Below are 15,945 nucleotides of genomic sequence, written 5' to 3'. Positions count from 1 at the left end.
TTAATGGTTTATTATAAAGTAAAGAGGCTGTTGTATTAACTGCTGACAGGTTTCATCAGGAAAATTGGTCCCAATATTTGGGAAAATGTTTTGACATGTATCTGAAAATGGGGCAATTGGACAATATCTTCATATGCAGACTTACGTGAAGATGTCTGGTGAAGAATTGGGCAAGAATTACGCAAAGATGAAATGATAAATTTAAGTACCTAGAAAACATAGATTTCAGCTCTCACTCATCTCCCTCCCACAGTCTTGATTACGAGCACAGATACTTCATATTGCAGATGTGGCTTTATTGGAGTTCTGCAAGGTAATAATCAGGAGTCAGGACAGTCTACCTTTGCACCACAAGATTAGCCAAGCAAAACATCTGGCAATCAAACTAAATACCTTTTAATGCATGTGACAAGAAAACCTGCTCTCAATAAATGATTAAATACTAATTTTTAGGTTGTAATGATGACTAGATATCTCAGCAGTCTTCTAAGCCCTGTTTCACTACTGCTAAATTTGTCATCCCTTATATTCATTGTACCTGATGCTCTGTCTTATATCTTTGACGTGCCAGTTCTTGCACCACATGCAAGATATAAATGGGGAAAGAGACAAGTGACACTAAATCATGATTCCTTATCCTCATTGTCGCTGTCGGGCATCCTCTGTGAGCATGATACAAATTTAAAGTGAAGGTTCAGGTTAACTTGTAACGGATATCTTTCCCACAAAGTCACCAACAATATGTTTCACTCAAAGGTTCAAAATGCCTTTGATAGAGGTATAAAGAAAGATGGTGTTAGAAGGCTGTGGTGAAGGTAGAGGAAGGATGTAGTAGATGACACGTGTATTAATTAATCTATATAGAGGCAGTGTGTGTTTTTGAATGTTTAATTCTCTGTTGGTGAGGTAGCTCTGAGATGACAGAGGGATGCGTCAGGAATGACCCCCTCCACTCTGGGGACCATGTTGTAGCATGTCTGCCATGGATGCAACACCTTGCTGTCAGCTACACACACACACACACACACACACAGTAAAGGACGTTTCACAGCTCATAAGTCTGTATTTACCTTGTTGATCTAGTTATAATTAACCCACATGTAAACAAAACAGTGGCAATGAAAGAATCGACCCTAGGCTTCACCCTTAACTTTATCTGTAATTGCACTTCTCCCTAAATTTAGTGTACCACACACAACCACACATTTCCACCGCTGTCTCACTCCTCCTCCCTGCATTCCTGATGTGCAGTGGACGAACTATAATTCAGGCTTGGGACTTAATAATGTATAGCAATTTTGGGCTAAATAACTGATCTGGTTTCCTTAGGGAAGCATTGACATGCTCATGGATGTTGTCACAAACACTGAAGTGATGTGCTGAAATTAGACCATTTCATCTTCTTTCAAATATAAAGAAAAACAGTTGACAGACATGATGGCAAATAAATCACAGTGGGGCTTTATGTAAACTGGTATCCATGTTTGAGTAATTTCAGATATGGGTTTTCACTTAATATGCACTTGGATCTCATAATTATGGATGCAGCTGAGACTTAGTTATGTCAGCAATGCGAAGGTAAAGAAATGTTCCTTAAGGTCATCAAATCAAACGGTACTTAGTTCACTTTTTTTTGAAGTGTTTCTCTTCTGTTACCGATGGGGGGGCATTAATTGTGTAAGACTGTTAAAACTGAAGTGGAATCTGACATAATGCTATCAGTCAAAGGAGTTGTCTGAAATTCATTACAAGTACCTTGACCCTGACGTGATTTGAACACGCAACCTTCTGATCTGGAGTCAGACGCGCTACCATTGCGCCACAAGGTCTATAGATGTTACAGTACATTCCATAAAATGCATGCACCCATGCAACTCTGCCCCAGATTAATGCTGCCTAAAGAAAAAGAATAATATGGCTCTGTAAGAGTGATCTTTTAGGTTATACTTGTATGATCAAATTCCATCAGAGCAAGACACAAACAGAACTGAGAGTATTCGGGGAAAATATTTGAGTAGTGCTTTAACCTTTATATCTTGCAATGAGATGGTACAGTTTGGAAAATGGGTTGTCCATCTTGTTCACATGTACATGCTCACTCATTTGGACTACATTAGATCATAAAGAATAAGAGCTGCAGGGAGTGAGTGAAGCTCCATAGAAAGGTTGCAGCTTTTATCGGTAAATTGGGTCAAATCGTAGATCCAGCCGCAGGCCAATTTCTAATTTTGCACTTCAGTTCAATAATTTACTTATATATGTAGCATTAATATATGCTTATCTATCAGTGGCATAAGTGCGGGTCTGTCAAATTCAGTTTAGACTTTGATGTAAACTCAGCAGCTCCCTTTGAGAACACAAGTGCTGTCACAACTCATTCTGCTGCTGAGTCCAACTCCCTCAGTCTGACTCATGCATCCAATTTGGAATTCAGTATCTGTTTATATGTACCAGTCTCTAAATCATCCAGGCAGTCACAGATACATCAAATCCAAGTGTGGTAATATGTTAAATCCTTGCTGCAATAGACCTGCAGTACTTAACCTGAGCCTGGATCAGGGTTTCCCAGACTTACTGTCATACAGCACACCTGAGCAGGACCAGAGCTCCAGTGCAGGGATACTAGTTGGTGTCTGGGACTGGTAGGCAAAATGAGTGTGTGAGGGACTGACAGTGCCCCACAGCTCACTTTGGACCAGCGACCCTCTTGCAAGCTAATCTAGCCCTAGCCCCATGATTTTAAGGGACCAAAGGAACCCCTAGTTCTGTAATCTAGATTATAGCCACTGATAATACTGAAAACAAAAATGTGGTTTATAGTATATTATTTCCCTTCACAATGACCATCATTTCATTGCATAAGATATGACATCAACCCAAATCAATTTGATAAGATTTTCATTACACCATACTAGTGAAGAACATGAAAACACAAGTGTTACGCAACTTATTATGACAGGAAAGCAACGACACGTAAAGTGAGTTTGTAAGGGTTCGCTCTCAGGAACAACCTGCATTGTGTTGGATGGTGTTGGAAACATTCTTGGTGCCTGCTCTAACATGTGGGCGCACTCCAGTTGTGCGCTCTCGCCGGAGAGGCTTTCTGTTGGGAAGTTTCTGTAAGTGAGTCAACACGGCACAGGGAGGACGCCACCCAGCCCTGCCGCTGGATCCAATGCTGGGCTTCTTTCTTGTCCTCCGAGGGCGCAGGACACAAAGACAACTTCACTTCCACTTCTTCGCAACAACTGGGGATTTAGTTTTGAACGTTCGCACGCCTGGGATGGTTATTGCCGTTTTGACGCGGCTTTTTCCTCGTTGGAATTAACGCGGCAGAGGAGAAATGAAAGTGACGGTGTGTTTCGGGAGGACCCGGGTGGTCGTTCCGTGTGGAGATGGGAGTATAGAAGTCCACAACCTTATCGAACAAGCGGCCATGAGATATAAGAAGGCGATTGCAAAGGTAAGCACCCCCACCCTCCCCAACACAGCCCTGCCCGGGTGTGCTTCTGTAACGTTTCGCTCCGTGTGGTGCGCTGAGCAGTACACTACACCCACCCCGGAGCCTCAACATGGCGCTTTTCACGGGCTGAGAAAGAGGGACCGAGGAGTTGAAGAGAGCCAGTGGCTGCCCTAAGAATCAGCGAGGACCCCCAGGGGCCCCTCGTGGAGGAAGAGTGGGAGAGTATGCTCACTGAAAGAGGAAACTTTTCATTTTTATTTCAAAGGAATCCACAAGTAGCCTAATCTAAACAAACGTGAGACAAATGGGTTTTCTGCTCTCTTGTGTATCTGTTTGTCTCAGTTTGTCTGTGAAAAAGTTTAGGGAAACACTGGGAGTCTACCCAATGAGTGTATGGAGCAACGAGGATGAAATAGAAACAAAATAACCCCAGCTGTGTACCTGTCAACAAAAGACGTTTGTGCAACAAGAAAAAAAAAGTACAATATATATTACAACTTAGTAAACTGGCTAGGCCACTTATATAAGCCGTTTGCCATTACATGCTGACAAAATCATTTTTAAGTTCATCCAAGTTCATCATTGAATGAGGCAACGCATGCATTCATGTGTGAAACCTCTGCGCCAAATATGAATGAGGCCTGACTAGGACACTGATTGTTTTTGCCTTTGTGGGTTTCTAGTGGCTGTGCTTTAAAGCCCATTAAATGACTAATGAATGTATTAAAGTTCAGTACTGTTAGGAACAACACTTTCCCCTCTTTGTGGGTGGTATTACCATCGGAGTGACGTTAATGTTGCAGTTCCTCTTAAAGGGCTTGGAATACCTTGATGAACCCACGCTGGTTTTTATTAAGTTATTAACTTATTTCCATGTTTGGAAAACGTCTCTTCTTCTTCTTTTTTTAGAGAGAACTTTAACCTTTAGACAGGTTTCAGAAAAAATCAGAGGAAGAGTATAGTGATGGCAACAGACTTAGAGATGTAGTGTTTCACACCTGTTCACTCAGCTCCATGACAACTTCCTGGAAAAGGTGAATATCAACTGTTGTGAATCAGTTGTAGTTTTTGCCACTGAAGGCAAACAGTGACGAAGTAGGACAACATTAACACTCATTCTGGATGAGCACTTCCTTCTTAGATACATGCTAGCAAGCACACACACATGCCCACACGCATTCACTCCTCTATTTACCAGTGCTTGATGGTTTTCCATAGTTCAGCAGAATAGAGGCGACTAGTTTATTGATCCATGCAGTGGTACTGTAAATGTAGAAGTGTAGACTTCCCCTCTGGAGAACACTTGGCTCTGGGTCAACACTAACTACCGTATCACAGGCCAGCAAAGACCTTTGGACTACAGGAAGATATAATCACATATAGGTCATTTGAGTTTTATAATATTCCTGCAGCTGACAGCAACAGGGTAGTGCTTTAGGCCTTAATTTTAAAGTACAAATGTTGGATTTTATATAACAAAAATCACAAGCGTACTTGATGATGTTATATAAAATTACATCTCATGGCAGATACTGTATGATGCATTATGTATTTGAATGCTGAAAACCTAAGTGGTCTCTTTTGCCATAAAAAAGTACATAAATCAAACCTGCTTCATCCAAGATAGCAGTCAGCTGGGCTGATCCAGCTATAGCAGGAAGAAACAAAGGAAATTGAAACAGGCATATGCCACAATTCCTAAACCACAGATCGCTAAGGACCATTCTGCAACTGAACTGAACTGAACTGAGTGTTTCAAATGAAGTGGTACACAGAAGTGTAGTTACTGCTGGTGGGATATGGTCGGCATGCTAGAATATCAACATTGTCAAAAAGAAAACACTCATTCTACGAAGATCCAAAGGCACAGCCTAAAGTGCTCTATAAGCTCGCTTTTATACATGTAGTGTGGGTCATTTGGACAGGACCACAGGGAAAAAAAGATGGCCACTTTGTTCCACTGACTTTTTAATGAGACCTGCTCCGGTTGTTTAAATCAACACCAGAGTTTGATTGAGACAAGCTGCTATGAGAAGCACTCCCATATAAAAAACACTAGGTGTGACATGTTATAATGACTTGCCATTCTGTGTTGGGACCATTTGGCAGCCATCTTACCTCCAGTTTTAAACTTTGGAAATTGGAATCAATGATGAAAGAGGCTTATGTTGTCTTCATATTCCTTGTGGGTTTTTTTTTACCAATACTATTTTAAATTCCAAGTAATAAAAATAAGACAACTGTGAATGTCTACAATGAACCAAAAAAAACAAATCAGCCATGAAGATAATCTCAAAATTCTGCATTTTTATCACAGAAAACTTTATTTTTTCAATATTGCCTGAACTCAATATGTAAAAACTGTCTTTGGTATTCTGAATGGAATATACTACATTCAACTATAGTTTATATGTAGAAAACCTAAATATATTCTGTATGAAGGCCTACATTGGCAGGCAATTCCAATTCCAAACACAAGAGAGAAAGTGCGATCCATAGAGATATATCTGTGGTGCAACCCCTCGGACAATATGTTGGCTGATTTTGTGGTTAGTGTTCCGTGTTGCTGTCCATGTGGCTAACACTGCTGTTGTGTTGATTTGCCTGGGCTTCATCTGGGCTGGATTTGTCTTGCGATAATATGAAATAGAATTCAGGAGTGAAGTATGAGAAGCCGCCTAGGCCAAAATTGAATACTTTGCATGCACATACATACATACTCCCTTGCACATACATATATACTCGCTTGCACATACATATATACTATCATGCACATACATACATACTGTCATTTGTAAGTATGTATGTATCCGCAAGGTGAGTATTTATTTAGGTTAGGTTAGAGTTTAAGTATGTATATATGTGAGGGTGAGTATGTGTGTACTCACCTTGCGGATACATTCATACTTACAAATGACAGTATGTATGTATGTGCAAGCAAGTATGGATGCAATTTTGGCCTAGGCAGCTTCTCATAATGAAGTGCAAGACGAGCATTTCACCTTGTTGTTTACAGGTTGTATGTTTACTTTAATATTACACTGGATTGGCGCGGAATCAGCTACTTAGAGGTCAAATGTTAGGGTAATATTAATAACCTTGTTATATCGTTAATGTTACTAAACGTTACCTTTGAGCTCTAAGTTAAAGTAGCTTATATTAAAACAACAGTTACTATGCTACTGCTTGGCTAACAGATCAGTGCTAGCAATCAGCAATAACTTTGACTTAGATCTCAGCTGGTCCATTACTTGGTAGCTAACAGTAAGGTTACCAATAGTCCACGAAGCCTTTGTAGTTTTAGTTGACACATATGTAAAACATAAATCTCCCTGTTCGCAACAGTAGTTCGATTCCAGCCAGTAACCGTTGATGCATTTCATCACCTGCCTCTATCAAATAAAAGCAAAAATGCATGTGTGGAAATACAAAATAATACATCTTTCATCTAGTCTTTACTGCCTGCGGAAAGTGATGCCTGGTATCCTCCCTGGTCTTAGGTGCTGCACAGCTGACAACCATAGTTGCTGCCCATAGGTGGCGATTGCAAACAATACCCAGGCCGACGGTTATCTCATTGTTTTGACGTAATATCACAACTAGTGTTTTATATCTATGAGCACTGGCTCGTGCAAAAATCTCATCTCTTCAACAACTACTTCACACTACTCTGCTCTTCCTTCCTCCTCTATACTTAAAACCGATCTTGCCTCCACCTACCTTCTGCCTGACTCCAATGTCTTTATATACCCCTTTATTATTCATGAACCATCCTGGGTTGCAAAGATATTTGCCACATGTATTGCCATAGCAATTCTGTGAAGTGTGCTCTTACAGCCTTTGCTCTTAGTTGCCTCAGTGATCTATGAAATCAGACTTATTCGCCTCTCTGAATTAGCTCTGTTGATTTGGCTGAGAGCAGTGTACCTGATGTTCCCTGGGGACTCTTGATGCATTTGTCACAGTCTCAGTGAGACAAGGAAGTATGCATCAGTCACCCACTCAAGCACCATTAACTTCAGAGTCAATCTGCTCTCCAGTATGCACAGTCATGAAGGATTAAGCTTCTCATCCTGCCTTTCTGTTCCCAAGAATATTGTTTTTAGCACTTGGCCAGTCAAGTAATAGCTGAGTATTTACCACAGTTTTAGTCACGTAAGCAAGAGCAATATGAAGATGTTATTTTGTGGGCTGTCCCGTTGGCATACAAAACACCACGTAGACGTGATTGGGAGGTTCATGTCTTTACCCATCCTCTTACAGTCTGCTTTCACTCACATCTGGATCACCGTCCGACAGATAAAACAGAAGAATACTCAAACATTCAGTCACTGGATCCCTAATTTGTGGCTCTAACTCTTCCAAGAGCTGCATCCTTAGATCCTATTTGTCTCATACTTTCCCACAGCTACTCAACCTAAATGTAGGCTAAAGCCTTAAAGCACATAATTGCCATTTTTCTTCCCAAAATTCCACAAATTCAGCCTTGGAGACATGTCATAACAAAGTCAAGTTTTTGAAATACACAGATGCAGAGTAACCTTAGGGAACAACATGGTTAAGCAAAACATAGTCCCATATTTCCACATATTACCTCCTCTTTCATTCATTTCATTACAGTATATCAACAGCATATTACCTATTTCTATAGCCCATACAGACGCATATGACTTAAATCACAAAATGATAAAAGGTTGACTTAACAGTGACTGTGCCCAATGTGGAAATAATCAAACTAACTGTTAAATTAAGATAAGGTAACACTTGAATTCCTTTGATTTGGTGAAATTAGTGGTGCAGTGCTCTATGGTCTGTCCTGATTAGCACTTAAAATAGCTAAAATAACTCTTCCATGGCATGACTGGGAACACTTTTTTGAGAAATATTTAGGCTCCATCACTGTTATTGTCTCCATACCACTCCTCTGCACTGCTCCAAACTACAGGCCCTCCACAAAAAACACCATTAATTATGTCTGTGAAGGTTCTCAGTCATCAAGGTCATAGTTATCCAATGAAGGCTAAAATGCGAGAGAACCGAAGTCTTTGAGTATCTTCAACCAAGTTCAGTTGCCCTTCATTTTAACCTTCCTTGAAAGGTTATCAAGCTGAATTCCCCTACTTAAAGTGGCTGACAGTGCATTTCAAATTAGGAGTAACCTTAACCTTAACCTTAAATAGTGTTGGGGAATAATAATAGAGAAATATGCTTTTTCTTAGGGAAAGTTGCTCCCTTTAGCAATGTCGTAGAATGCGGGATAGCCACTTTCCTGCTGCAGGTCAAAGTTGGACACGTTAGCAACTGTTTGTGACATAATGTTTGAAGCAGCAAATTGATGTTGATTTGCAGGTAAAATGAAAGACAACACCCTGCAAAGCATATGTTAGAGATATTTGTTTATGCCTAGGCATTTTCAAAGAAGGGACTGGCAATTTGGGTATTTAGAACATTTCAACTTTTTATGTTGTAAACTTCATACAGCTGTTCTGGGACTCATCAGCCTCTACTAAAAGTACAACGTGATTTTTTAATCCTCATCTATTGTCAGGTGAGGATTTAACAGCCAGTGCAGCTGTACAGAAACAGTACCGCAAAAGAGAAAGTAGGAAGTGGCGCTGAAAGGGTTGTTAGTGCTCATTAGCTCACTACACTCAGCGGCTCACTGCTTACATAATACAGAGGAGCTGTTCAGTGGGATTTTACGGTAGTGGAAGATAATTGGGGGATATTAATGTGAGTGGACCGTACAAGGCTTTGCTGTATAGACCCTATAGGATGATGGGATGCAATGTGATTGATGGTAACTGAGTAGGAGTAAGTCTATTGTTCAACAGCAGGGAACAAATGTGGACTCAATAGCCACCTTCCTCTTGTTGTATTCTCCTTTTCCCTATCCTTTGTTTTTCCTTTGTTCTTGTATCTTGATCTCTCTTTTCTTTCTTCCCTTCTTCCCTAGCTGGTTGACACAGTGTAGTCTTCCAGCTGACTGAGCAGTGTCTTCGCTTCCGTGCTAACTCCTTCCAGGGGAATTGTTGCCTGCCGATCTTTGAGTAAAACATCACACACCCGCTGTTCCAAAAGTCACGAGTTGAAGTTTGCCCAAAGAATCCAGAAAAGATGTTCAGTATCCCTGGACTGCACTGCGCTCCTTCACCATCTGCTGAGATCCAAGACAGTGATTTACTCAATCTTTTGAGTTATCTTGCTTTCACAACTAACATGTTAAATTGGGAAAGTGTTTGCAGAAAACCAGATTGTAACAGTGCAAAGTAGCCTGTAATTTCACAGGGAGGCTGGTAACAGCATGTTTATTGTAGTATATAGTTGTGAAAGTAAATGGAGAAGCAGACTAGTAGTTAAATGCTAGTCCTAAATTTGGAAGAGTAATCTTAAAGAACGACTTCATTGTAAAGAATAGGTATAGGTAGCTGGACAGTGATGCATTTTTTGTTGTGCTTGACAGTTTATATGAGGTTAAAGTGGTGGCTTTCAGTTTTAAGGGTGTTTGAAAGTGTTTCAATATTGCATGAACAGTACAGGCCTCGTGGATAGTAAAGCAGAAAAAGAAACCAGGGTGTTTTCTATGGACAAACACTGGGATGTTTTTGACTGTAAATGCCATTTACTTTACCTGGCAACAACCCCAAAACAAGCAGGACGGGATGCTGGCTGGAGTACAGGCTCAACAGAGCATCAACAGGGAACATATCAATTGTCTTATGGGGGTGGGTGATATAATCTTAGTGCCATCAGCTTTGTTCTCAATCATGTTACCATCTGAAGCCTCTGGATTCATGAGATCACATCAGAATCGAGCCCTGATTTGCTACATAGCCTGCCCTGAATATAATGCTGACACTAAGGAATAATCTCTACTGTTGGACACATTTCTACCATCCCAGAGTATATACATATCTGTCTCAGACTGCGAAGGATTTGTAACTCTACATTTCCATCTGTTCACCTGTTAAAAGATACAAATTCCCTTAAATCAAAGCTGAAAATTAGCAGTTTTACCTGATAGTCATTGCTCCTGAAGAATCCAGTGAATTGAAAGCATTCAGCTTGAGTGTTACAGACAAAGCTGGGAGAATTTCTGGCAGTAGCTGCTAAACACAGCAATGCAAGCAGGCCGCATGCCAACCTCTGAGTATGCCATAGCCAGGCCAAGCCATTGCGTGACTTGTTTCCTGGCTAAATATATTCTGTGTTGGTGCATTCAGGGTCAGTTTCTGTTGTCACTGCTGATGTGGTTTTAGCAGTTGATAGTGATGATTCTTTTCTGGTTTGCTGTGTTTATCCACCGCCCTTGGAGCAAAATAACAGAAATCCCTCTTCTTGTCAAATCATTTACAGATTTAGCCGGTCTTGACACAGAGAAGCACATGCTGACTTTGTGGGTGTGTATGCGTGCACATGTTTTCTATGTAGGCATACAGTGAGAGGCATTCAGAGATAACGTAGCTCCATTCAGCTCAATTTGACCAGGCTGACATGAGCTCTTGACAGTTGCTAGCTTGTGTTTTCCTATCCCAGCCACAGCCTTGTGATGGTGGGGACTCCGTTTTGTTATCTTAACCCACTGGTTCAGATAATCCAGCTAATTATTAGCCTGAACCGTTAGAAGCAAGACAATAGAAGCAAAGCACTGCACTTGATCTTGCATAACTTGCAAGCCGTGCACTTGCGTTGTAAGGTTTCTCTTTAGAGCTCCTGAAATATTTGACCTCAAAGATAGTAGTGATAAAGGGAAAGTTGGACTGATGGTTGGCTCAGATTATCTGGTAGCATGAGCATTTAAACCTTCCGATTAACTGACTCACTGGTTTGAGTCATATGAAAGAATCAACATCTGCAACATCCTGAATCAATCCTATCACATATGGCAAATGACTAAGACCATGTGTACTTGTCTGAAGCTTTTCATGTCTTCCAACCACTCAACGCGCTTTTACACTATGTCACATTCACCCATTCACACATAATCATACACTGATGGCAGAGGCTAAGAGTTCCGCTCCTCATCAGAAACAGAAATTAACATCCACACAGTATCTTGCCCAAGGACACTTCGACAAGCAGAGTGGAAGAGCCAGGGGATAGATTAATCTTGTGCAATCTTCTGATCTGGAGTCAGACATGCGACCATTGTGCAAAAAGGTCTTGACAGGAGTGTTCTTATCTTTGTTATCTCCACAGTGGAAGGGAAGTTATAGTAAGGTAAAATGGCTTATTGATGCCCTGACAAAAGGAAAGGCTGTGGATGTTGACACTAACATAATTTGAACACGTAACCTTCTGATCTGGAGTTAGATGCACGACCATTGCGCCATAAGGTCTCAGTCAGCTGTAATGTTGTGTTTCCCATCTTTCTCACTGCATTCCTATTCACCCCTAACACTCCTGTTTGTTATCACCAATTAGTCAGCAGAAGATAATGGGTTTGCTTTGGGTAAGATTAGAATTACGGTCCTTCTGTTGACTTGACTGGTAGCTGATAGGCAACGTTTGGGAATTTCTTTCACCACAGCCAACAGAAACACAGTAAAACATGGCAGAATAAGTGGTAATCTTTTGTTAAACAAAACCTTCCTGCAGTTTATGGTTTTAGAGACACTGCTCATTATAGTTTCTTTTACCCCATGTTTTATTTATTTTTTTTTTTACATTTTTTATCAAATGCTGCATTCAAGAAGATGATTTTGTCTATTCCATCTTATGCCAGGCAAGTTGTTGCAGGACTGTTGCCTGTTGGTAGAGAGTTGAGAAAATATAAATCTACCAGTACTGTCAAAACACCCTCTCCATATTCTGATGTGTGTGCAGTGCCAATATGTCTTCATCAAAGAAAAGATTAGAACATTGTTCAACTGCTGCAGTTGATGAGAATGATGAATTACATAACCCATATTTGGCTTTCTAGGGTGGCACGGTGGTGCAGCGGTTAGCACTGTTGCCTCACCGCAAGAAGGTTGTGTGTTCAAACCCCGGTTGCCCCAGCCTTTCTGTGTGGAGTTTGAATGTTGTCCGCATGGACAACTCTCTCTGGGTGCTCCGGCTTCCTCCCACCATCCAAAGACATGCAGGCTAGGTGAATTGGTGTCTCTAAATTGTCCTTAGGTGTGAGTGGTTTTCTGTCTATGTGTGGCCCTGCGATGGACTGGCGACCTGTCCAGGGTGTACCCTGCCTTTTGCCCGATGCCAGCTGGGATAGGCTCCAGCCCCCCCCGCGACCCTGCACACAGGATAAGCGGTTGACGATGGATATTTGGATTTCTTTTAAATGGAAAGATTTGACCAAGGTGACAAGCTGTAGTAGAAGCTGAAGTATATTTCAAGCAGAAAGGGCCAACATTATGTTCGCTATTGCTGCTAAGATGGAAAAGCTTTTTTAACCTTCCCAACACATTCTTAAAGGCTGTTTTTACAGCTTCCACTGTCTACACTTTGCAGGTCTTAACATGGAGGCCCTGTTTCTCTGCTCTTAAAATACACACAGGCATTTATTTTCAATTCAGTAATGGAATAGGCTGTTGTAGCTCCACTTTTATTCAGGAGAAGCTCCCAAATCTGGCCCTCTGAAGAGGAGAAACTTTCCCCCAGCTTTTATAGATTCCTGTTATATTTATACAACCATTTCTTCGAGGCAGAGCTGCTCTGGAGGCAGAAATAATTAAACTGATTCACTTAAACTTCAGTGGGTGCAACCAAGGAAACATAGCATTGTTGACTGGCAAACGTCAGTGGTTTGGAAAATATTAATATATAATGAATTTGAGAGAGAGATAGACTTCATGATCTTAGTGTCTTCCTCTCATAATTTGCATATATGCATATGAAATGCATATAAAGATCTAACACAACCAACCAGATTTTTTCTGCCCTCAGAGCAGCTTACCTGTTTGCAAAATCTAAAACTACAATCTACTTTTATTTCAGAGCTGTAAGACAAGGATTGATATGCTGGCTAGCTGTTTCACTGGCTGACAGAATGGACTGAAATGTAAAGCTTACCACAGAGCCAAGGAAGTCTGATCTCTTTTAAAGGGTAAATTTAAACCTGGACGCTTTTACTAATGGGGACAATACTTTTTAAAATTGGTCCAGAATTGAGCAAGCGCACTGCAGTCGGCAGCAAACAAAACAGGGCCGCAACGTAGCCCTTGCGGCAATTGCGCACTGGAGATGAAACGATTACCGGTTTAATGGTAAACCATGGTAAAATTCCTGACGGTTATTATTACCGTACACATTTTAATTACCATGATAGCCGGGTATGGGTAACTGCGCTATTATAATCTCACAGCAAACACTGTCCAGCGTCTCCCAGAAGCAGGCACACGTGCAGAATGCAACATGGGTTTGTTTGGGTCAATGACAACACGGTGGAAGACAACTCTGCAGAGATCTTTTTATTATTATTATATTTAATTTTAGTATTTTAGTTTTTATGAGAGTGCTGAGGGAAACTTGATTGAAGAAAATTACCTTATAGTGAACGCAGGGTGAGTAACTTTTAGCTTTGCTTTATCTCTCTGACTTGCTAACAGCGTGTAAACTGAAGCTCTCAGTGTCACTACTCTTGTAAAAACGCTACACGTTGTTCTGTTGCTGTGTGCGTCGTGTGTCGGCAGAGTCTATTCGTCCACTGCACATGATAACACGTTACGCAGTTTAGTCAACCAACCAGCATATCTAAAAATGCTACAGAGTCCTCTGTATTTACGTCAGTTGTTGGGCTCACTGCAGTTACTATCACTGTCTTCTAAAACTTATTTGTTTTCATGTAATTGTCCACGGGGTCATTGTATTACCTATCAAATATAAAATCTTGAAAATGCACACTGAAATACTGATAACCGTGATAATTTTGCTCACTATAATCGTGATATAAAATTTTCATACCGTTTCATCCCTATCCACACTGTCAAAGTACGTCCACTAAAGTGCTTGTTTTTTTTGCTACTGAGAGGCTCAGATTATTATTAAGTATCAGAAAACATTATGGAAAGGATCCCTACAGAGATTTGGGACTTTAATTTTGAACAGTAAGGTTTTATTGAGTGACTTTGGTTTGGTTTTTAACCCTTTGAAACACAATAACACAGTAAAACAAAAACACCAAAGTCACATAATAACACATACAAACCGATAGAGGCAGTGGAAGACCATTATTGTTTGGTGGCCTTGAACAGATCGATATAGCGGTTGCTGGTTGAACAAAAAGGATGTTACTCTTTAAAAAAGTAAGGTCCTTTCCATAATGTTGTCACACAATAACAATCTGAGACAGTCAGTGACTAAATACCTGACCAATTTTTAAAAAATGCCGTCCCAATTTGTCACGTAGACACAAAAACATGGGAAAATAGGGTCCCGGTGGAAAAATACCTAAGTAACCCTTTACCAACCAAGCAGCTATGTGTGTAGAGCTGTATAAATTTGCTTTACTAATCCATACAATTTCTATTGTCAGTGTGCATTGTTGTATTATTATATGGTCAATGCAGTGATTTTTGATAAGACCAGTTCAAAACATATTCCAGTACAGTAGCCTTCTGAAGTGCCTTGAGTTGTTTCACTCCTTTCTCAGTAAGATGACAATTCCTGCCTCCAGCTGGATCCAGCTGTGAGCAAGTTGTAGCAAAGGCCAACTATGTGGTTTGCGGTGTTTTGACATGCAGGCCACGCCAGGCCCTCTTGGGTGTGATACACTGTTTTGCCAATAGCGTTGCATGATTGCAGTTACAGAGGGCTCACTTATTAAAGCACAAGTACGAGTGTTTGTCAAAGAATTAAGAACAAGACCTCCGAATGATTGTCACAGGGAATTTCTTATATATTACATTTCTTATGCAAGGTTATTTTCACATCATGTATGGATGAGGAGTTGCAGATGTTGCAGATCCTATTACAATGCAGGATATTTATTTGTCGCTGCTTTGTACTCCTTGCTTGCATAATCTTAAATAGGCCTGCTAATTTAATTCACATACAGTGGCTTTATGTCCAAATAGTGACACGTTGAAAAAAGGTACACAATACACGTAAAGCATAATGGATGTAAATAACCTTAAATTTAACATTATGAACAGATTTAAAAGTTGACAAATATAAAAAAAACCTTTTAACATCTGAAAGTCAGTCCAAAAGCTTATGGTTACAAAGCTGCATCAAACCTTTTAATGGCAAACATTTTGACTTTTCATAACAAGGAAAGCACAGGTGGAACTAATAACTTTAACGATGAGTCTGTTCCATTTCACATTGTATCACTAAGTCATGACAGTGAGCCAGCGCAATTTCAGGCCCATAGAACTAGTAGCCTACACCTAAATGGAATGCAACCCTTCATAGTGTTACTGTTAAGCTGTTAACCTGTAGGCTGTAGTTATATAATTGTTTCACCTTTTGGCCACAAGGGTACAACACAACTTCTAAATGAGCTGACAGACAAATAGCAGTGACATATTATTCATAAA

The 15,945-nt window shown here is 40.5% G+C and overlaps 2 protein-coding genes and 1 non-coding gene across 5 annotated transcripts in view; 2 read left to right on the top strand and 1 right to left on the bottom strand.

Moving 5' to 3' along the window:
• The window catches only part of LOC123979218 (WD repeat-containing protein 37-like), a 1,096,407-nt gene that overhangs the window by 841,362 nt on the left and 239,100 nt on the right, over window positions 1-15,945 (top strand). The window lies entirely within an intron of this gene.
• On the bottom strand, window positions 1,758-1,829 carry trnaw-cca. The gene has a single exon. It is a non-coding gene; the product is annotated as a tRNA-Trp (tRNA).
• Window positions 3,075-15,945, top strand: part of LOC123979295 (partitioning defective 3 homolog) — a 387,436-nt gene continuing 374,565 nt past the window's right edge. The window contains exon 1 of the mRNA XM_046063165.1: window positions 3,075-3,463. Within this exon, the coding sequence (XP_045919121.1) occupies window positions 3,344-3,463 (120 nt within the window). The 5' untranslated portion in view covers window positions 3,075-3,343. The remainder of the gene's footprint in view (window positions 3,464-15,945) is intronic.

This window comes from Micropterus dolomieu, linkage group LG01 (assembly GCF_021292245.1).
Source record: "Micropterus dolomieu isolate WLL.071019.BEF.003 ecotype Adirondacks linkage group LG01, ASM2129224v1, whole genome shotgun sequence".
NCBI lineage: Eukaryota > Metazoa > Chordata > Actinopteri > Centrarchiformes > Centrarchidae > Micropterus > Micropterus dolomieu.
This window is presented reverse-complemented; position numbering and strand designations above follow the sequence as displayed.